The sequence below is a fragment of the Drosophila suzukii genome, chromosome X, assembly GCF_043229965.1.
Source record: "Drosophila suzukii chromosome X, CBGP_Dsuzu_IsoJpt1.0, whole genome shotgun sequence".
NCBI classification, from domain to species: Eukaryota; Metazoa; Arthropoda; class Insecta; order Diptera; family Drosophilidae; genus Drosophila; species Drosophila suzukii.
The window spans coordinates 11,030,159-11,052,331 of NC_092084.1; the positions used below are offsets into that span (position 1 = coordinate 11,030,159).

A 22,173-nucleotide genomic window follows, 5' to 3' on the forward strand; every position below is an offset into this window, starting at 1 on the left:
TCGCATTTTTTGCAAAAATCTGAAATTCGTATTTTTGACAAAAATGTAAGCCCTTTTTTTCGCCAAAAATATTCGGTTTTTTGGCTGCCATAACAAAAGTATAAGTCAGAATGAGGAATGTCATACCTCGTTGAGCTCGTTGTTTAATTTCCAATCGATTGGCATTCTAACCTGAAAATTTTTCATTTTTTGCCATTTTTCGAAAAAATGTGATGACCCCTACAAAAATTGCGAAAATTGGTCAAAAAATAAATTTTCATAAAAGTGATGAGGATCGTTAGCATATTAAGCAAGCTGCTCAAAACAGTCGGTCTTTTAGCTGTGCGCCTTGAACTGGCTGAACTACGATGAAAAAACCGAAAAAAATGTCGCATTTTTTGCAAAAATCTGAATTTCGTATTTTTGACAAAAATGTAAACCCTTTTTTTCGCCAAAAATATTCGGTTTTTTGGCTGCCATAACAAAAGTATAAGTCAGAATGAGGAATGTCATACCTCCTTGAACTCGTTGTTTAATTTCCAATCGATTGGCATTCTAACCTGAAAATTTTTTATTTTTTGCCATTTTTCGAAAAAATGTGATGAGACCCCTACAAAAATTGCGAAAATTGGTCAAAAAATAAATTTTCATAAAAGTGATGAGGATCGTTAGCAATTAAGCAAGCTGCTCAAAACAGTCGGTCTTTTAGCTGTGCGCCTTGAACTGGCTGAACTACGATGAAAAAACCGAAAAAAATGTCGCATTTTTTGCAAAAATCTGAATTTCGTATTTTTGACAAAAATGTAAGCCCTTTTTTTCGCCAAAAATATTCGGTTTTTTGGCTGCCATAACAAAAGTATAAGTCAGAATGAGGAATGTCATACCTCGTTGAGCTCGTTGTTTAATTTCCAATCGATTGGCATTCTAACCTGAAAATTTTTCATTTTTTGCCATTTTTCGAAAAAATGTGATGAAACCCCTACAAAAATTGCGAAAATTGGTCAAAAAATAAATTTTCATAAAAGTGATGAGGATCGTTAGCATATTAAGCAAGCTGCTCAAAACAGTCGGTATTTTAGCTGTACGCCTTGAACTGGCTGAACTACGATGAAAAAACCGAAAAAAAATGTCGCATTTTTTGCAAAAATCTGAATTTCGTATTTTTGACAAAAATGTAAACCCTTTTTTTCGCCAAAAATATTCGGTTTTTTGGCTGCCATAACAAAAGTATAAGTCAGAATGAGGAATGTCATACCTCGTTGAGCTCGTTGTTTAATTTCCAATCGATTGGCATTCTAACCTGAAAATTTTTCATTTTTTGCCATTTTTCGAAAAAATGTGATGAAACCCCTACAAAAATTGCGAAAATTGGTCAAAAAATAAATTTTCATAAAAGTGATGAGGATCGTTAGCATATTAAGCAAGCTGCTCAAAACAGTCGGTATTTTAGCTGTACGCCTTGAACTGGCTGAACTACGATGAAAAAACCGAAAAAAAATGTCGCATTTTTTGCAAAAATCTGAATTTCGTATTTTTGACAAAAATGTAAGCCCTTTTTTTCGCCAAAAATATTCGGTTTTTTGGCTGCCATAACAAAAGTATAAGTCAGAATGAGGAATGTCATACCTCGTTGAGCTCGTTGTTTAATTTCCAATCGATTGGCATTCTAACCTGAAAATTTTTCATTTTTTGCCATTTTTCGAAAAAATGTGATGAAACCCCTACAAAAATTGCGAAAATTGGTCAAAAAATAAATTTTCATAAAAGTGATGAGGATCGTTAGCATATTAAGCAAGCTGCTCAAAACAGTCGGTATTTTAGCTGTACGCCTTGAACTGGCTGAACTACGATGAAAAAACCGAAAAAAAATGTCGCATTTTTTGCAAAAATCTGAATTTCGTATTTTTGACAAAAATGTAAGCCCTTTTTTTCGCCAAAAATATTCGGTTTTTTGGCTGCCATAACAAAAGTATAAGTCAGAATGAGGAATGTCATACCTCGTAGTGCTCGTTGTTTAATTTCCAATCGAGTGGCATTCTAACCTGAAAATTTTTCATTTTTTGCCATTTTTCGAAAAAATGTGATGAAACCCCTACAAAAATTGCGAAAATTGGTCAAAAAATAAATTTTCAAAAAAGTGATGAGGATCGTAAGCATATTAAGCAAGCTGCTCAAAACAGTCGGTCTTTTAGCTGTTCGCCTTGAACTGGCTGAAATACGATGAAAAAACCGAAAAAAAATGTCGCATTTTTTGCAAAAATCTGAATTTCGTATTTTTGACAAAAATGTAAACCCTTTTTTTCGCCAAAAATATTCGGTTTTTTGGCTGCCATAACAAAAGTATAAGTCAGAATGAGGAATGTCATACCTCGTTGAACTCGTTGTTTAATTTCCAATCGATTGGCATTCTAACCTGAAAATTTTTTATTTTTTGCCATTTTTCGAAAAAATGTGATGAAACCACTACAAAAATTGCGAAAATTGGTCAAAAAATAAATTTTCATAAAAGTGATGAGGATCGTTAGCATATTAAGCAAGCTGCTCAAAACAGTCGGTATTTTAGCTGTACGCCTTGAACTGGCTGAACTACGATGAAAAAACCGAAAAAAAATGTCGCATTTTTTGCAAAAATCTGAATTTCGTATTTTTGACAAAAATGTAAGCCCTTTTTTTCGCCAAAAATATTCGGTTTTTTGGCTGCCATAACAAAAGTATAAGTCAGAATGAGGAATGTCATACCTCGTTGAGCTCGTTGTTTAATTTCCAATCGATTGGCATTCTAACCTGAAAATTTTTCATTTTTTGCCATTTTTCGAAAAAATGTGATGAAACCCCTACAAAAATTGCGAAAATTGGTCAAAAAATAAATTTTCAAAAAAGTGATGAGGATCGTAAGCATATTAAGCAAGCTGCTCAAAACAGTCGGTCTTTTAGCTGTTCGCCTTGAACTGGCTGAACTACGATGAAAAAACCGAAAAAAAATGTCGCATTTTTTGCAAAAATCTGAATTTTGTATTTTTGACAAAAATGTAAACCCTTTTTTTCGCCAAAAATATTCGGTTTTTTGGCTGCCATAACAAAAGTATAAGTCAGAATGAGGAATGTCATACCTCGTTGAGCTCGTTGTTTAATTTCCAATCGATTGGCATTCTAACCTGAAAATTTTTTATTTTTTGCCATTTTTCGAAAAAATGTGATGAAACCCCTACAAAAATTGCGAAAATTGGTCAAAAAATAAATTTTCATAAAAGTGATGAGGATCGTTAGCATATTAAGCAAGCTGCTCAAAACAGTCGGTCTTTTAGCTGTACGCCTTGAATTGGCTGAACTACGATGAAAAAACCGAAAAAAATGTCGCATTTTTGGCAAAAATCTGAATTTGGTTTTTTTGAAAAAAATGTAAACCCTTTTTTTCGCCAAAAATATTCGGTTTTTTGGCTGCCATAACAAAAGTATAAGTCAGAATGAGGAATGTCATACCTCGTTGAGCTCGTTGTTTAATTTCCAATCGATTGGCATTCTAACCTGAAAATTTTTCATTTTTTGCCATTTTTCGAAAAAATGTGATGAAACCCCTACAAAAATTGCGAAAATTGGTCAAAAAATAAATTTTCAAAAAAGTGATGAGGATCGTAAGCATATTAAGCAAGCTGCTCAAAACAGTCGGTCTTTTAGCTGTTCGCCTTGAACTGGCTGAACTACGATGAAAAAACCGAAAAAAAATGTCGCATTTTTTGCAAAAATCTGAATTTTGTATTTTTGACAAAAATGTAAACCCTTTTTTTCGCCAAAAATATTCGGTTTTTTGGCTGCCATAACAAAAGTATAAGTCAGAATGAGGAATGTCATACCTCGTTGAACTCGTTGTTTAATTTCCAATCGATTGGCATTCTAACCTGAAAATTTTTTATTTTTTGCCATTTTTCGAAAAAATGTGATGAAACCCCTACAAAAATTGCGAAAATTGGTCAAAAAATAAATTTTCATAAAAGTGATGAGGATCGTTAGCATATTAAGCAAGCTGCTCAAAACAGTCGGTCTTTTAGCTGTACGCCTTGAATTGGCTGAACTACGATGAAAAAACCGAAAAAAATGTCGCATTTTTGGTAAAAATCTGAATTTCGTATTTTTGACAAAAATGTAAGCCCTTTTTTTCGCCAAAAATATTCGGTTTTTTGGCTGCCATAACAAAAGTATAAGTCAGAATGAGGAATGTCATACCTCGTTGAGCTCGTTGTTTAATTTCCAATCGATTGGCATTCTAACCTGAAAATTTTTCATTTATTGCCATTTTTCGAAAAAATGTGATGAAACCCCTACAAAAATTGCGAAAATTGGTCAAAAAATAAATTTTCATAAAAGTGATGAGGATCGTTAGCATATTAAGCAAGCTGCTCAAAACAGTCGGTCTTTTAGCTGTGCGCCTTGAACTGGCTGAACTACGATGAAAAAACCGAAAAAAATGTCGCATTTTTTGCAAAAATCTGAATTTCGTATTTTTGACAAAAATGTAAGCCCTTTTTTTCGCCAAAAATATTCGGTTTTTTGGCTGCCATAACAAAAGTATAAGTCAGAATGAGGAATGTCATACCTCGTTGAGCTCGTTGTTTAATTTCCAATCGATTGGCATTCTAACCTGAAAATTTTTCATTTTTTGCCATTTTTCGAAAAAATGTGATGAAACCCCTACAAAAATTGCGAAAATTGGTCAAAAAATAAATTTTCATAAAAGTGATGAGGATCGTTAGCATATTAAGCAAGCTGCTCAAAACAGTCGGTCTTTTAGCTGTACGCCTTGAACTGGCTGAACTACGATGAAAAAACCGAAAAAAAATGTTGCATTTTTTGCAAAAATCTGAATTTCGTATTTTTGACAAAAATGTAAGCCCTTTTTTTCGCCAAAAATATTCGGTTTTTTGGCTGCCTAACTAAAGTATAAGTCAGAATGAGGAATGTCATACCTCGTTGTGCTCGTTGTTTAATTTCCAATCGAGTGGCATTCTAACCTGAAAATTTTTCATTTTTTGCCATTTTTCGAAAAAATGTGATGAAACCCCTACAAAAATTGCGAAAATTGGTCAAAAAATAAATTTTCAAAAAAGTGATGAGGATCGTAAGCATATTAAGCAAGCTGCTCAAAACAGTCGGTCTTTTAGCTGTTCGCCTTGAACTGGCTGAACTACGATGAAAAAACCGAAAAAAAATGTCGCATTTTTTGCAAAAATCTGAATTTCGTATTTTTGACAAAAATGTAAACCCTTTTTTTCGCCAAAAATATTCGGTTTTTTGGCTGCCATAACAAAAGTATAAGTCAGAATGAGGAATGTCATACCTCGTTGAACTCGTTGTTTAATTTCCAATCGATTGGCATTCTAACCTGAAAATTTTTCATTTTTTGCCATTTTTCGAAAAAATGTGATGAAACCCCTACAAAAATTGCGAAAATTGGTCAAAAAATAAATTTTCATAAAAGTGATGAGGATCGTTAGCATATTAAGCAAGCTGCTCAAAACAGTCGGTATTTTAGCTGTACGCCTTGAACTGGCTGAACTACGATGAAAAAACCGAAAAAAAATGTCGCATTTTTGGCAAAAATCTGAATTTCGTATTTTTGACAAAAATGTAAACCCTTTTTTTCGCCAAAAATATTCGGTTTTTTGGCTGCCATAACAAAAGTATAAGTCAGAATGAGGAATGTCATACCTCGTTGTTTAATTTCCAATCGATTGGCATTCTAACCTGAACATTTTTCATTTGTTGCCATGTAAAAAGTGATGTAAAAACTGGTCAAGAAATATATTTTGTGATGGGGATTATTAGCAAGCATCCAAACACAATAAAACAGCCAACTTTGTCTTTTTGTTTTTTTATTTTTAATTTTTCACTTAAATACAAAAAATACTCTTCATTTCCTCTTCTAATTTTCTTTTTTTGTGTTTTTCTTGTTATGATAAAAATATTAAAATAAAAATTAAAAGCAAACAAAATGGCGCCAGGGAGCAAAAAAAAAACCAAAATAATAATCTTGCAAAAAAAATACATTTTTGTCTTTAAATACAAAAAATAAAAGCTCCTTGCAGAATACAAAATATAAGGTAAAATGAAAAAAGACCAAGAAGCGGACCCTTTAGGCAATCGATAAATTTTAATTGACAGCGAGCTATGTTTATATTCATGCGTTTGCCTGGACATCTGTATGTCAAATACAAATGTTTCAATAATAAACAGAAATACATGCAGGCGGGGAAAGTAAGTCAAAGCCTGCTCGATTGGTTGTGGTTGGTGTTTAAATAGGGTTTAAATTTAGCATAGCTGAAGAAAGGCAACGCGGCTGCTTAAAGAACACTTGTTGTTATGCTTGTTATGTAATCGTTATATATAGTATGTGTATATATATATATAATATATGCAAGGGTAGTTTTATCCGTTAAGTATACATCTATGTATAGTCCTCAGAGTTGCTGCTGCTGTTGTTGTTGTAAAGTTGTCCAAAATATTGTGGTTGCTGTATACTCTATAAGTTGATGTGTGGCTGCATGGCTCTGCTCCATAGGAAACCTACTCCGAAATATCAATTGGAATGGATGTGGTAAACGTGGGCGTCTCCAGCTCCTCGTGCTTCTTCATTTTGAGACTCTGCAAATAGCAAAAGATGAAATGAATTAGATAAAGGTTGAATTGAAATGCCAATTTCCGCACCTGTTGCAGCTTGTAGTGATTGATGATGTCCTGGTCGGCCGGGCACGATTGTGTGAAGGCGTCCAGCTGGTACATGTGGTACATGTAGCGCCACAGCGCCGTCAAGTGCGTCTACAAGGAGTCAGATAGTGAGAACTGTGAGTCATACATGCCTGGTGAACTTATTTAATCGATTCTGATGGCTATGGGTGCACTTCGAACGCCAATAAAGAAATGATTTAGAACCTGTTTATGACTTGCAATGAAATTCAAAAATTTTGCTGACTAAAATAGCAGTTTTCTAATAATTAAAAGGGGCAATAATTCACAGTGTACACTTGCTATTCTTTGACTAATCGGTTTGACGTTTTTTTTTTTTAAATATGCAACGTAACCTGCGGTTTCATTTTGAGCATGTTACGCATGCTATCAACAAAATTCCTCAAAGCCTAGCCGCAAAGTTCACATTTATGCTTCGCTTTTTGCATGGTTAGGATATAATAAATGATCATGTATAAAATATACAAAAATTAAATTTAGGAATATTTTTGTAAGTTTCTCTTGATGTATATAATATATACTATATATTTCTGAACCACAATATTGAGATACCATAACATGTTTGTTAACCGAAGGTTACTTAAATTACAATATATGCATATCTAAACATTTTTGTTAACCTAAGGTTATGTTAACATAATAATATGTATAAAAAACATGAATATTTTTTTGTGATTTTATCATGGTATATATTCTTAAGCCACTTTGCATATCTTAACATTTTTGTTAACCTAAGGTTATTTTGTGGAGGCCACATGCTGTATGTACGGCATATATGCTTACCGGGATCTCAAAGTCCACGAAGTACTTGCCCGCCACACGGATGTGCTGGAGGCGTGGCATCAGCTCACAGTCGAAGCAGCACATGGTGTCGCCGGTGAGGAAACGCGTGTTGCGCGTGGACAGGTGATCGTTGATCTTGCGCAGATGCGAGAGCAGGGCATTGTTCTTGGCCTCGTCCTTCTTCACCAGCATCAGCTTCAACTTGACGTACAGGTTCTCAATCAGCGTGGCCACCTCCTTGTCCTGGACGAAGAGATTGTAGCCACCCGGGATGTTCTTCATGATGTGGCGCTCGATCTTCTCGTTCTCAAGAATGGCCAGCCCGTTGTCAATGAGGATAGGCGGGTGTGTGGCCTCGAAATTGGTGCGGAAATCGGGCGGCGGCTTCTGCATGTCCACCGTCGTCACCTTAAGGCTGATCGTCTTCAGCTCGGCCAGCAGGTACAGGTCCATGAAGTACTCCTGGCAGAACAGACAGGCGCCCTTCCGCCGGCCATCGATGGTCGAGGCCTGCAAATTGAAACGGAAAATACAATATTATTACAGATAATTGGAATTGGATAAGTTAAGAGCCATAGAGAAACAGGCAATATTTACTTGGCCCCAGCCCTACAAATATGGCATTAAGTGAAATATTCAGCCAGCGCGATACAATCAAGTGTTAATGTGGGTCACATTCCGGGGACTGGGCATTTTTCCAGCGATTGGATATTGCCTTCTGACCACTTAATGGACATAATTTGCCCCATCGCGTGCCGCCAATTACTGATAAATAAATCAAACAAAAATTTAACGAAATGAAACAACATAATTTCCATCATGTGACATCATCATCATTGTCGTCGTCGCCATAAACATTCTGCGTTCATCGTCGCGTGATGAGCCATCGAGGTTTGTTTGTTTTGCTGGCGTTTTAGGGACCGGAAGCGGACCCAAAGACAAGATGCCTAACGTTGGGTGGATGGACTCTAGCCAAGCCAGACGAGAGCGAGAGAATTCTGCATCGCTGCAATGCCAAGGCCAGCACGGCAAAAAGATACATTTGTAGATACACAGATGGCAAGACAAATGATGAGACTTGGCAAACGCAAGGCAATGACAGCACAACGGGTACAGTGAAGCCTAAAAATATTGATATTCTATAGGTCTTTTATCACCAAGTTAATACAGAAACAATTATCATTCAAAGATAAGGCAAGAATTTAAAGATTAAAATGTTACAAATAATTTTAACATTCAGATTTACGTGACTTGTACAACATTTTATTTAATGCTTCCTGTTATGGATATGAAAAAACAGAGCTGGAAATATTAAATCTTTTAAAATGAATGGAATTTTTTATCATTTTTTGCTGAGCCATATGTTAGTAGTGCTGCAAAACCTATATACATATGTATACAAAACTATCTTTAAAATTATGAGAATCAACGCAGAGTCCAGGCAAATAAAGCTACAACATTTATATTTTTGTCAAATGCTCTCACTTAAGTGTTATTAATATGTTATTAACTGGTTTCGCCCCAAGAAAGCCTATACGTAACCCAAAATATTTTAAAGATGAAGCTAATATTTGCTAGTTAAACATAAGAGTAAGTTACTGAAGAATACATGTTTCGTTTTAAGGTAGAGATGATTAGATTATAGCCTTGTTATGTTGCTATTATATTAGTTTATGGGTTCTCTGGACTCGCAGACTTCTTTAGCCAATATTCACTGTAGATCGGAGGCAGTGCTGCAGCTAAACACATCGCATAAGACGACGATACGATGCGATGACGATGATGTCATCAGTCGTGTGGTGTGCGAAGTTTACTGGCTGATTGTTGATTGCCGTTGCCAGCCTTTTTTTATATTTGCTGCCCATATTTTTTTCCATTTCTGTTTCTGTTTCTGCTGGCGTCGACAGCCGGCTTAACTTCAAATAAACCCAACGCCAGGCAATCAATGTGCGTTTATGGCAGTGTGCATATTTGTACTCGTTAGATAAGCCTCCTGCACTGTTGACTGTGATACAGTTGCCACTCACTAAACAGCACACAACTATGAATACGAAAGTAAACACAAATTAGTGCGGGACAGGGAGTTCGTGGAATCAAGAACAAGGTTGCCCCAAGTTTGGCATTCAAAACTCCATTTCGAAACTTCAGAATGGCAATGAGGTGCCATTTAAAAAAGTACAAATTTATTTTAAATGCGATGTGAAACGTGTTAAAACTAGCCAAGAACATAGATACACGGATTTTAAAGATTTCCCTTGAAATAACAACAGATACAAGCTCACATTATACACGCAATATATTAATTATACACATAAAACTAAGTGAATTTATTATTTCTTTTACAGCTAGACCATTAATCATGAAAAGCTACGCTTAAACACTTCCAAAAAAAAAAAACATCATAAATGCGATAACGAGTCGTTTAAAATAATCCCCTGGTTAATTTGAAGTGCGTTAAACTCCGGTTTGTAAATTAAATTTTACGCACCAATTGCAGGCAATTAAAATATTATTTCGAATGCGAAGTTAATTAGCATTGCCCTGTGTGTTAATGGCTTAATAACCAAAGCAAACCAAACCGAACCGAACTGAACCCAACCCATTTTCCAGCCCACATGGTCGCAGCATAATCAACTATGGAAAAAAAAAAGAATGAGTACTACAATGGTTGTGGGAGCGGTTTTCCGTATAATTTTAGTATTTTCGCTGTGGTGCTTAAACGGTTTATTTGTACTCTTTCACACATTATTAACTGTGCACGTTCGTTTTACCTGGTCTACGCACCATCCATCCAGAGCCATTCCATAAATTCCCAACTGACCCGGATTACTTTCAGTCCAACATTCGTTCCGTTCGTATTTCGATCGCATTTTCTTGGCCCGCATTTTTTGCCACATTTTTGTAGACCATTTTTCATGGGTTATACCATTCTATAACTTGGCTTTTTAATATTATTATTATTCTTAGTTAGCACCCAATTTGAACTATCATTTTGAATACAATATTGATTAAACTAATAATAATACTTAAAATGTGTCATTAACCAACGGTGGAACCATCATCATCATTAAAAGTTCCATCACAAAAAGTATGCCAATATTACCCCCCATATCTGCCATCACTGGCGACCATGTAGTGTGCAATATGAGTTGCAGAAATTGGAAATGGAAATTGTAAGACCCAAGAGTACGATGTGTGGCAACGTCAAAAGGTCAGTCCAAGTCAGTCAGGCAATCATCTCGAGTTGAGAGTCCAGATACAGATACATTTACAGCAACATATTACCAAGTATATAGCAAAACTACAGATACAGATATACGGATAAAGCCAGCAACTACAGATACAAATACTCGAGACGGCGGTTGCAATTGACTTTTTCAAAATAGAAATGACGAGAGAAGGCAATCCGAAAAGCAGTTAGCAAATGTCAAGTGCCATTCACAGCACTCGCTCACGTATGCTTCAGATACATACTATATACGGCACATCTGGCTAATAAAAACTGCCGGCAAAATAAATAGCCAGCCAAAATAAACGTTCGTCTTTGGATATATTTTGGTTGGAGAAAAATAAGTTGTGGTTTTTGGCAACGTATACAAAATGATGTCGAAACTATAGACTACCATTTGGAGATAATGTATCTTTATATTTTATAATTTGTGGTATTCCTATTTGTTCTTTCGAAGATACGATAATCAAATCGTTATTTAATTACTTATCTAATCAGCTTTAATTTATTAAAAACGGCTTCTTAATTAATACAGATTACTATAGCTTCTATAATGTTAATTTTTTCGCCATTATTACTTGTTTATTTTTCTGGAAAAGCCCTTTTGTTTTGTCCTCGACTGTACGAAGTACATATACACATTTGTATGCCCACTCAACATCTTCGATTTGTTTTCCCTTTAATTGTGAATTCGTGGCGTGATAAGATAAAGACGGAAAAGTTAAGTAAAGTCAAATATAATGAATTTTGAAAGCTTTGCGCGCCAGCAACTAGAAATCGTAAATGTAAACGAAAATGAATTTGGTGGAAATATATGGTTGCTCCCCCTTTTTTTTTGGCTGTTGGGTTGTTTTATTTTTGGAACCGGTTCGCTGACAGCTGCAGCGTAATAATTTAATTTTAATCGTGATGATGATGTTGGGGGCAGATGTCAACCTTGAGGAGAGCTTTCTTTGGCACTTCGAAAGCGATTCTCGATTCTTTTTGGGCCACAATACAAAAGCACAGATGTTCCACACATATGTATATATATGTGGCATATCTTATCAGAAGTCGGGCGGAAGTTATCGCAGCAAATTGTGATGATGATGGGGGCTGATGAAGTAATAGCCAAAATAATAGAAATATAATCAGTGCAAGTGGTCGCACGGCAGGTGAAGTCAGCTGGCATATCTTGAGGCCACAAATTTTAATGGGCTAATGGGTTTTTCAACGCCTAAAGGTTGCTATACCTTGAAGTAACTCCATGTCTTAAAAAATGCAATATGATCATAATAGGATAGATTATAAAGATAATATTTTTGGAATTTCTGTATTAATTATAGGTTGTTATACATAAGATATCTTATAAGATATTTTTATAATATTTTTTTTAATTTCTGTACAAATCAAGATACTTTTAGAAGACAAAAATCTATCTTGAAGATCTATCTTTCAACTCCCTATTTATTTAGCTTGTAAAATTCCATTTGTATTAGTAATGGCTATAATGTTTGCTAATTTATTTCCAGAACTTTACAGACTTAATTGTTGGACAACACAAAAAGCGTTAGGCAATTAACAGAAGTAATGTAGCAAATGAGCTACGGAAGGTAGTAAAGAAACGCGGTTACACTGACAAAAAGAGCAGTTCAGTCAATAGAGACTAATGCACTTTTTTGGAGTTGATGGGGAGGGGGGAAAATGCCTGGGCGGTGGATGGCAAGCCTCTGCGTGTTTTTCTTTGCTAAAATGTCAGTCACACACCAACTCACTTAGACACACCCACATGGAGCACGTGGGGGCGTGAATAAAACAACAAATCAAAGCACTCAACTGTCACTTTTGCACAAAAAACACACACAATAAAAAAGCAAGGATGGCACGTACAGTGGTACTTAGATAAGTATAGCCTGCGGTTTGAGCTCTATATAATTTGAATTTATCAGAAGTTAGCTGTCATTTAAGCCTTATAAATACCTATCTTAAATAATAACGAAATTCAAATTAAGGTATTTGATGATTTTTATATCTTTTTAGAAAATCATTTTGAGGTTTAAAAATAAATATTTTAAGTATTTCTCAGTGTAAAATCTCCCGCGGGCCTTTTAATATAAGAGCAAGTACTGTGCTTTCGGCCAAAGAGCTAGTGAGATGGCTCTGAGGGCGCCGAGCTGAAGGCTACCGAACGGGTCGCAGGTTGCGGATAGCGAGCGCCCTGGTTCTCCAGGGTAGCTACGAATAAGCGTGGAAGTTGGACACGGCCCGGCCACCGCCAAGCCCCCAACACGAAGCGCAAATAAGTAGCCCCGGACAGTCAGCGGGTATCTGCGCCGTAGCAGTACCGACGTCGCGCTTGTGCTGCCGCCTCCGACAAATAGCTCACACACACCCCCTTCCCACACTCTTTGAACCTACCTCTTTCCCACCCACACAACTCATCTCACCCCGGGCTGGACTAAGGTGTCACTCGTACCGTGCCGAGAGTCAATCTGGCTGGGAGCCCGAGTCATCAAATAACTCAGTCTCAAACGGTGAGCTCAGGCAAGTGGCGACCGCCTGTTCTAAGTCAGCCTTACCCGGGTACGGCGGATCTCTGCCCGGGTGGACCTGTCCTTTCTCCGCAGCTCGTGGGATTTAACATGGAGAACTTAACAATTAACAAACAAAAAGACTGCACAAGACGAGAGCCCGACACTCTTATAAAGTCGGAAGTCGTAACCAACGACGAAAGTAAGAGCAAGATCACGGCTCTGACTACCCCAGTCCACGTGACGTCGACCCCTGCCAAGGCCAGCGAACAACGCAGCCGGCTAAGCCCAACTCGCCATAATGACAAGCCCAAGCCTCCCACCAGCGTAGGTGTGGCTAACCAGCCACTCCAACCTGAGGGGAGCGCCAAAGCCGGTCTCATGGTGAGTACCAGGGCAAAGGAGTTTAAGAGGGTACCACCTAACCAGGCAGGACCTCTTGAAAGAAAGAAGGCTACTAGGATCCTCAAACGGCTGGCCACCAATCCGATACGTGAGGATCAGACTTCGAAATTGGATTACCAGAAAATCCAAGAGGACATAGCCTGGGCGAAGGCAGTTATCCCAGATTTCGACATCGCTATGACTACCAGCAACAAGCGAGAGAGGTCGATGGAGTCAGCTCAACCAGCGAGCAAGAAGGCCAAAGTAACCAACCGCGGCACATGGTCGAGATCCTTTGCGGAGGTGGTAAAGGATCGGAAGATCATTGGAGTCATCGACCAGAGCGATGAAGGCGGAAGGATCCCAAGAAACCATTGGGGTCTGGTTAGACGGGCCCTTGCGACAGTGGCCTTGAAAGTGCTGGACGAGAACCCAGGACCGCCACCCGATTGCACAGATGCAGGGTGGTACCAGGGCAACGTAAAGTTGATCGCCTGCGAAGACGAGAGATCGGCAGCACTCTATAAGGCTGCAATTGACAAAGTCGGCGAGGTCTACCCCGGGGCCAAGCTGGCAGTTTGTGAGGCTGCGGACATCCCGTCTCGACCGAGAGCGAGGGTGTGGCTGCCGTCGGAACCATCGGAACCAGAGGCTATACTCAGCCTGCTGACCAGGTTCAACCCAAAACTGCCAACAGACGGTTGGAAGGTGGTCAAGGTGGAGAAAACCGAGCGAGTCACCATGAGCGTGGTTATCCTCCTAAACCAGGCCTGCTTGGAACCCCTCGCAGCCCAGCAGCACAGAGTGAACTACGGGTTCGACAAGGTGCAGCTTCGTATTTACGACACCGATAAAACAGCGGCAGACAACCTGGCTGCCTGTGCGTCGTACGAACCCCCGAGCGACGACGAACCAGATCACGAGGAGGCCACCCTCACCGGCTACGTGTCAACCGACTCGGAGCTGACGGAGAGCCTGAAACAGCTGTGCACCCAGGACACAACCCGACCAGGGCGCTCTGTCCTCCAGGACATAGCGGAGGAAGCGGAGGGTACCCAGCCCGACCCCAGTCCCAAAGATGGTGCAGTTTCTGCAAATTAATCTGCACCACAGCAAGGCAGCATCCGCTGCCCTCCTCACCCGCCTGGCAACAGGCAACATAGACGTAGTCCTCATTCAAGAGCCATGGATTGTTGGTAACAACATCTGTGGCCTATCAACCCCCCTATACAAGCTATTTTACACCAAGGACAAGGGTAAAACCAGAACCTGCATTCTTACAAAAACACACTTTAACACATTTCTTATTCCACAGTTTAGCGAAGGCGACCTTACCACGGTCAGACTGGAGCTAAACGAACACACCCATCACACCATAGCATCATTCTATCTGGCTCACGACCACGAAGGGCCACTACCAAACACCATTACACAAGAACTCATACGCACTCACTCATCTAAGGAACTCATCCTGGGTGGGGACGCTAACTCACACCACACACAATGGGGAAGTACAAACACCAACGAAAGGGGTGAGTTACTCTACGACTATCTCCTTCAATCAAATCTATTCATCTGCAACAAAGGTAATGACCCGACTTTCATCACTAGAAATAGGAGGGAAGTACTAGACATTACTCTAATATCTGATCCCTTACTTAACCAGCTAGACGCGTGGAAGGTGGGGATCGAACACTCATTCTCGGACCACCGATACATAGAATTTACAATAAGTCTAGAACATCCTCCCGCCGAGAACATAACTAATCTAAGATTAACCAACTGGGGATACTATAAAAATCTCCTCAACAGGAACCTACCCGCTCCTCCGACACACATACGCAACCGTCAAGAATTAGATAGCCTAGTTAACACTTTTACTGATATCTGCGGTGAGGCCTTAAAAAGGGCTTGCCCAAGTAGAACAGTCAAAACAAAGCACAAACCCCCATGGTGGAACCCAACCCTAGCGAACCTTAAAAGAGAGTGTAGAACTTACTTCAATAAAGCTAAATACAACAATAGCGAATCCTCCTGGAATCTATATCATTCAAAACTAAGCCTATACAAAAAGGAAATAAGAATATCAAAACGAAGAGCCTGGGCTAACTTCTGCAGTAGCATAGAATCTACTGCGGAGGCATCCAGACTCAGAAGAATTCTAGCTAAAGCTCCAGCTACCATTGGCTATCTTAAAACCAATGCTGATGGCTGGACGGAAAACAGTCAGGAAACCCTTGAACTACTGTTAGACACACACTTCCCTAACAATACCCAGGTAGTGGAGGACCTCCACATAGAGGTGAATCTAGACGACCAGAGTATTGCCAACATTTCAAACCCTGACCGCATTCAGTGGGCTGTTAACTCTTTTAAGCCCTTCAAATCACCTGGCCCAGATGGGTTCTTCCCGGCCCAGCTACAACGGACATTAGATATGTCCCTTCCCTGGCTGACAGCCATCTTCCACGGCTGCCTTGCTCTAAACCATATTCCAACAAGGTGGCTGGACGTCAAGGTAATCTTTATACCGAAAGCCGGCAAGCCCTCCCACACTAACCCAAAGGACTTCCGCCCGATCAGTCTCTCTTCCTTCTTGTTGAAGACCCTGGAAAGGCTAATTGACACCCATATCAGACTAACCATCGACCATAGCCTACTCTCTGACGCACAGCATGCGTACCGTAAGGGTAGATCAACCGATACCGCCCTCCACTCTCTAGTGTACAGTATAGAACGAGGCTTCCACAATAAGGAATACTCTCTTGCAGCGTTTCTAGACATAGAAGGCGCCTTCAACAACGTCACCCCAACGGCGATCACTGGTGCTCTGACTGAACTGGGCATTGAGCGGCCCATAGTGGGACTCATACACACCATGCTAACCAGCAGGGTAGTGCACTCCACTATGGGATCGGCCCTCTCGACCAGGAATGTCAGTAGAGGAACCCCACAAGGGGGCGTACTCTCACCTCTTCTATGGGTTTTGGTGGTCAACAAACTGCTATCACTTCTAGAAGAGGCGGGCACAAAAGTGGTAGCCTACGCGGATGACGTGGTTATCCTACTGCAGGGCAAGTTCCCGCAAACCCTTTGTAATCTAATGGAGACAGCCCTATCCACCCTTTCCAGGTGGACGGCTGGCTGTGGACTGGGAGTTAACCCGGAAAAGACCGAACTAGTTCTCTTTACAAGGAAGTATAAGGTACCAATTCTAGTTCCCCCAAAACTACACCAAACGCGCCTAACCCTTAGCAACCAAGCAAAGTACCTAGGTGTCATTCTTGACAAAAAGCTCCTCTGGACTGATAACATCCTAGATCGCACACGCAAAGCGGCCATAGCCCTCTTCGCTTGTAAAAAAGCCATAGGGAGGAAGTGGGGTTTCTCCCCCATGATAGTTCACTGGCTATATACTGCAATAGTCAGGCCCATTCTCCTCTACGGAAACATCGTTTGGTGGCCTTCTCTAGATAAGAACTGCAACCTCCGGATCCTTCACAAGATCCAAAGGAGCGCAGAGCTCTGCATCAGTGGGGCGCTGCGCACTACCGCCACCGAGGCACTAAACACAATTCTCGATCTCCAACCCCTGGACCTACTTGCCAAAAGCTGGGCATCTGCAACAGCGCTGAGACTCCGTGAAGCAGCGGCTTGGACAACGGGCTCCACGGGTCACTCCATTATCCTATCAAAACATTCACCCCTACCACGTTATACAGACTACGTCCCACCCATAGTCAACTTCGAAAGAAGATACAAAATTCATATACCCACCCGTTCTGACTGGGACAACCTCCCACATCAATTCGTAAACGCCGTCAACATATACACTGACGGCTCCAAGTTTAACTCCCAAACAGGTGGGGGAGTCTTCTCCCCCGAACTAGACATAAAAGTCTCATTCCGCCTACCAGACCACTGTAGTGTTTTCCAAGCGGAAGTGATGGCAATTCAGGAAGCCACTACCCACCTGAACACGTCTGTACATAAAGACAGTGATATCTTCATATTCTCGGATAGTCAAGCTGCCCTCAGGGCCCTCGACTCCTACACAATGAGCTCAAAAACAATCTCTGAATGCCGCAAATCTCTTAACGAGATGGCCACTCATCTGAGAATCAGCCTCATCTGGGTGCCTGGGCACCGCAACATTGAGGGCAACTGCATAGCAGACGAGCTGGCAAGACAGGGGACAACCGCCGATATCCTTCGTGATAAGGACACGGTAGGGATGCCCATGGCTACCTGCAAGCTCCTTCTCAGGCAGAGATTGTATACTCTTTCCAACAACCGTTGGAACTCAATCTCAATATGCCACAATTCTAGACTCACATGGCCAAACTATAACACGAAAAGAACAAAAACTCTCCTACAATGTAGTAGGGAGGACATCTCCACTCTCCTAAATGCCCTCACGGGCCACTGTCTCATAGGGACTCATGCGACAAGGCTGGGTCTAAGTAACCACGACTTCTGCCGCAGCTGCAAAGAGATAGACGAAGAGGAGAGCATCGAACACCTCCTATGCTTCTGCCCAGCGCATAACCTAAAGCGCTTTCAAACCCTAGGTAGCTACACACTTCCGAACCTTGCGGCCATCCAGGACGTAAGCATTCAAAAACTACTATGTTTCTTAAGAAGAACAGAATACTTCGCGAAGGCAGTAAACCCATGAGCTAGGGAAACGGATCTTTCAGAGATCATGTGGTATCACAAGGGGCCCATTGTGGCCTAAGTGAGGGGACTAATATTTAGTCTCCAACCACTCCTACCTAACCTAACCTAACCTAAGTACTGTGCTTGTGTCTAAGTGCAGCTTTTCATCTCGACTCTTTACTGCAGTTGAAGTGGCAACAAAGAAGCGCATTTTCCTCAGCTCAACTGAACTTAAACCACAACAATTACTGGTGTTGTTCAGATCCAACAAAAGGCACTAAATGAGCTTGAGTTTGGCTAGAAGTTCATCCTTGGAGGGGAGGTTGCTTTATGTGACTCCATTGTGCAGCTCAGAAGGGTTAACCAAATAAGTTTAGAAATGTATCTCATAGATAAAGAATATTTTTATATTATATTAATGTGCCAAAGTAGATTCCTAGCAATTAAAATGGTATTTAGCTGTATGCATTTCTATAATATTCCCAGCAAAAAAATGGTACATTTTCCATTGAAGAATAGTGTTTAAACCAAAATAAGATATCATAAATAGTATTTTTTATTTTTCCAAGTGCATTGGATCGCCTTTTGTTTTGATCGCCGCTTTGTTTTGATTCGATCTGATGGCATGGCCAATTTCTGAAAATCTCGCGTGGGCGATGACTCGAGGGTAAGGCATTGGCTTTGGCTTTGGCCTGGCTTGTTTTCCAAGCCAACTACGAAGTTAGAGCCAAAGCCAAAGCCAAGTTAAGGAGGCGGAAAAGCGCGAGTGCGCGCACGAGAAAAACCTGTTTAGCGTTCAATGATTGTTTTGTTTCCCTTCCACCGCCCCCTTTTCACCTCAAACAAACGAAACAAGAAAACACATTTGTATTTGTTTGTTGCCTGCACGCGCGGAACTGAGAGGCATGCCACATAGCTGGATCTATAGCTCCTTACTATACTACCTACTACTGCTTTTTGTACTCCAACTAACTAACACCAACTACAGCTAACTACAGCTTTCCTCGGGCGCACAGCAAATTGAACTTTCACTTTTTCGCTGGGAAATGGAAATGGAAATGGCTTTTCACGTGCGCCTTGTATGGAGTGCGTTCGTTGTTACCGCGCAGTTATGTCAAAGATGCTTCTGTCACTCTTCTGGAAAAGTTCGCTTTTGCTTTTAACTGGCCAAATTCCAGGCAAAACAGGTGCTCCAAGCACTTTCTCCCACGGAAACAGGAAAAGGGAGCGGGGCTCAGCCATGGATCATCGCACTTGAATGGGTTTTCTTTTTTTGGAGGGCGATACATGGGTTTCTAATGCCTAAAATAAGGTATGAGATCATATGATAGACCCCTTAGCTTTACTAAAAAAAATCTGTTTTAAGAACACAAGTTGTTCCCTAAGTTAAATAAAGTACCACGGTTAATATAATATCTGGGTTTTAAATGTCTTAAGTCAAGTCTTTGATCATATGATAGATCCATTACTTTATATTTATATCAAAAAACATAACTGGTTTCCTAAGTTAAATAAAGTACAACAGTTCTCCTCACTGATTGTTCATAGCACAGGTTTTTTGTTTTTTGGAAATGGAATGGTATAATATGGTATTGTGCAGTTTAGGAGGCAATAGGGATATGCTGGAATATCCATACCTTTCCTAAAAATATTTATATCAAGAACATAACTGGTTCCCTAAGTTAAGTAGAGTACGACAGTTCCCATCACTGATTGCTCATAGCATGGGTTTTTTGGCTTTTATTTTTGGGAACGGAATGGTATAATATGGTATTGTACAGTTTAGGCGGCAATAGGGAGGTGCTGGAAGGTGAGGAATTAGTCATGGGCAGACGACTCGAGGTGCGGCCTCCATTTGCGTGGGCTGGATGAGTGGCCAAGTTGAGTTGAGTCGAGTTTGCCAATAGAATCAACAACAGCAGGGCCCCAAAGTGTTCCGAAAACAATTACAATTACTTCGGCAAACAGTGGGAACCAACAAAAAATGAAGTTAAGAGGAGTCATGCTCGAGTTACAGTTGCGGCAAAAGTAATAGCTCACAAATTGCGGCCTATAAAAAACGAAGGGTTTTTAATCATCAAGTTCCATTGACTCGTTTTGCAAAAATAAAGTTTCTTAAGAAAGATTGCAACTATTGAACATGATGTGTTTCCTCAACAAATCAAATAGTTGATAAGAAAAGCTTTGTAGTCAAGGAAACCTTTTTAAAGTAACACAGTTTATAAATAAACAAGAATTCTTGGTTCTTGGAGTTATCAATGCTATTATCTTGGCCGCATGTGTAGGTGCCAGCTTTTTGTTTTCTTCGATTCTTTGGAGGGGCATGACGTATGCGTCAAGAAATTTAGAAATCACTAAAAGATAAAAAAAACCCTCTAATTCACACACACAAATACCGAAAAACTTGGGGCGTCTGGAGTGTGGGGGTTACGGGGAACTGAGAAGAAGTAGGAGCATTTGTTGAGCAATTGGCGCAATGAAATGTGATTAAAGTTTATAAAAGATAAGAAGCAAGGAAATATGTATGTTACGTTCCAGAATTTGCAGACTTTGCACACTCAATCGGGGAACCAAATAAGAATAGTTGATAATATTATTTCTTAAAAAACAATCAAAGTATTTTAAAAACCTCTCCTAAACATATTATAATGTTTTAAGTTTTGATAGATACATATATCCATTGATCCGAAAATATATATTTACCATATTATTCCTAAAGATCTATTAAATAGAAAACCATTTAAAGTATTTTAAAAAAATGTTTCCAGTTATGGAAAATACATCTCTTGATCCTGGAAGGTTGGAAAACCCCTAAGAAAGTGTCAAAAAGTATGCTCTAAAAGCTTGTTACTTTCAATTCCAACTCCTTATAAGGTTATTTGTCGATTTTTGTGGTGATAAAAGGAATTTGGGAGAACAAAAACAATATCGAAATTTTCGTTCCGTGCAGATGTGTATGTGTGTGTGTGTGCGATAGGGAGAAAAGGAGAAAACCGGTTTTGGCGATGCTTAGGAACCGCAAGGCGAAAGGGGCGCGACGAGGAGGGGTGCTAAACGTATTCTGTTCGTTTTAACCAAATGTGACACACTGCAAAGTGCCAGAGCGAGAAGAAGAAGCAGAAGCAGCAGCAGAAGACTGCAAAAGGGGAAGAACAAGAGTGGAAAGGAGAGGGAGGAATCGTGTTTTCCCAGTTGCTTTGTTTGCATTTGCTTTGGCTGCATTTTCACTCTGCATGGAAATTTGCGCAGAGCAGAAAAGTGTGCAGGTATGGGTATGCAAATTTCGCTATACCCACTAAATTCGATATTTTGTGTGTGTGTGTTTTGCTCTCACCTTTATGATCAGTTCTATCTCAGGGACATCGAATTTGCTGGTCCCGTTCGTCTCCTGGCTCTGCTGCGCTTCCACTTCGGCCGACATTGCGAGTTATTGGCGAATTATTTGTATTCTGATTTCTGATTTTTGATTTCTGATCGAATCGAATCGGTTCGGATCAAAGAGTTTTATCCGCGTGACGAGGTGCGTGCGTGTTCGTTTCCTTTTCGCTTTTGTTGTGCTAATTTTCTTTGCCAATACACAGACACACACACAGAGAAGCACTCGGGGCACACTCACAAACACACGGAGACAGAGGGGAAGAAGAAGCTCGCCTCGCAGTGCTTAAAAAAAATATGCCGTTCTTTCTTCGATTTGCGCGCTGCCAAAGCGTATGGACAATTGAGTGACCGTCGCCGGCGCCCGCTGCATATACCAACTTGCGGTGCAAAAATGGGCCTAACGCCAGCTGGTTAGGGTTGCCAATAGCTCAGACTCTTTTGCCCGATAATTAATACCAAGTTTTGGTATACTGTCCTGTTATGGGTATTATTGTTTTGAATTAACGGCTGGTT

At 40.0% G+C, this 22,173-nt stretch overlaps 1 protein-coding gene across 1 annotated transcript; it reads right to left on the reverse strand.

The window, feature by feature from the left end:
• Positions 1-5,829: 5,829 nt before the first annotated feature.
• Positions 5,830-22,004, reverse strand: Clic (chloride intracellular channel protein 5). The gene is made up of 4 exons (XM_017070059.4): positions 21,617-22,004; positions 7,501-8,010; positions 6,679-6,789; positions 5,830-6,615 (listed from the first exon to the last, which is right to left on the reverse strand). Exons 1-4 carry the CDS (start codon positions 21,701-21,703, stop codon positions 6,538-6,540), a joined length of 786 nt encoding a protein of 261 aa, XP_016925548.1. The 5' UTR covers positions 21,704-22,004; the 3' UTR covers positions 5,830-6,537.
• Between the last annotated feature and the right edge of the window lie 169 nt (positions 22,005-22,173).

What these genes read in the sequence shown, in the direction of transcription:
- Clic (XM_017070059.4), bottom strand. Translation starts at nt 21,703, where the DNA reads ATGTCGGCCGAAGTGGAAGCGCAGCAGAGCCAGGAGACGAACGGGACC. An exon ending in AGATAGAACTGATCATAAAG is followed by an intron (nt 8,011 to 21,616) that starts GTGAGAGCAAAA and finishes TTCAATTTGCAG; the next exon opens with GCCTCGACCATCGATGGCCG. An exon ending in TCGTGGACTTTGAGATCCCG is followed by an intron (nt 6,790 to 7,500) that starts GTAAGCATATAT and finishes GACTCCTTGTAG; the next exon opens with ACGCACTTGACGGCGCTGTG.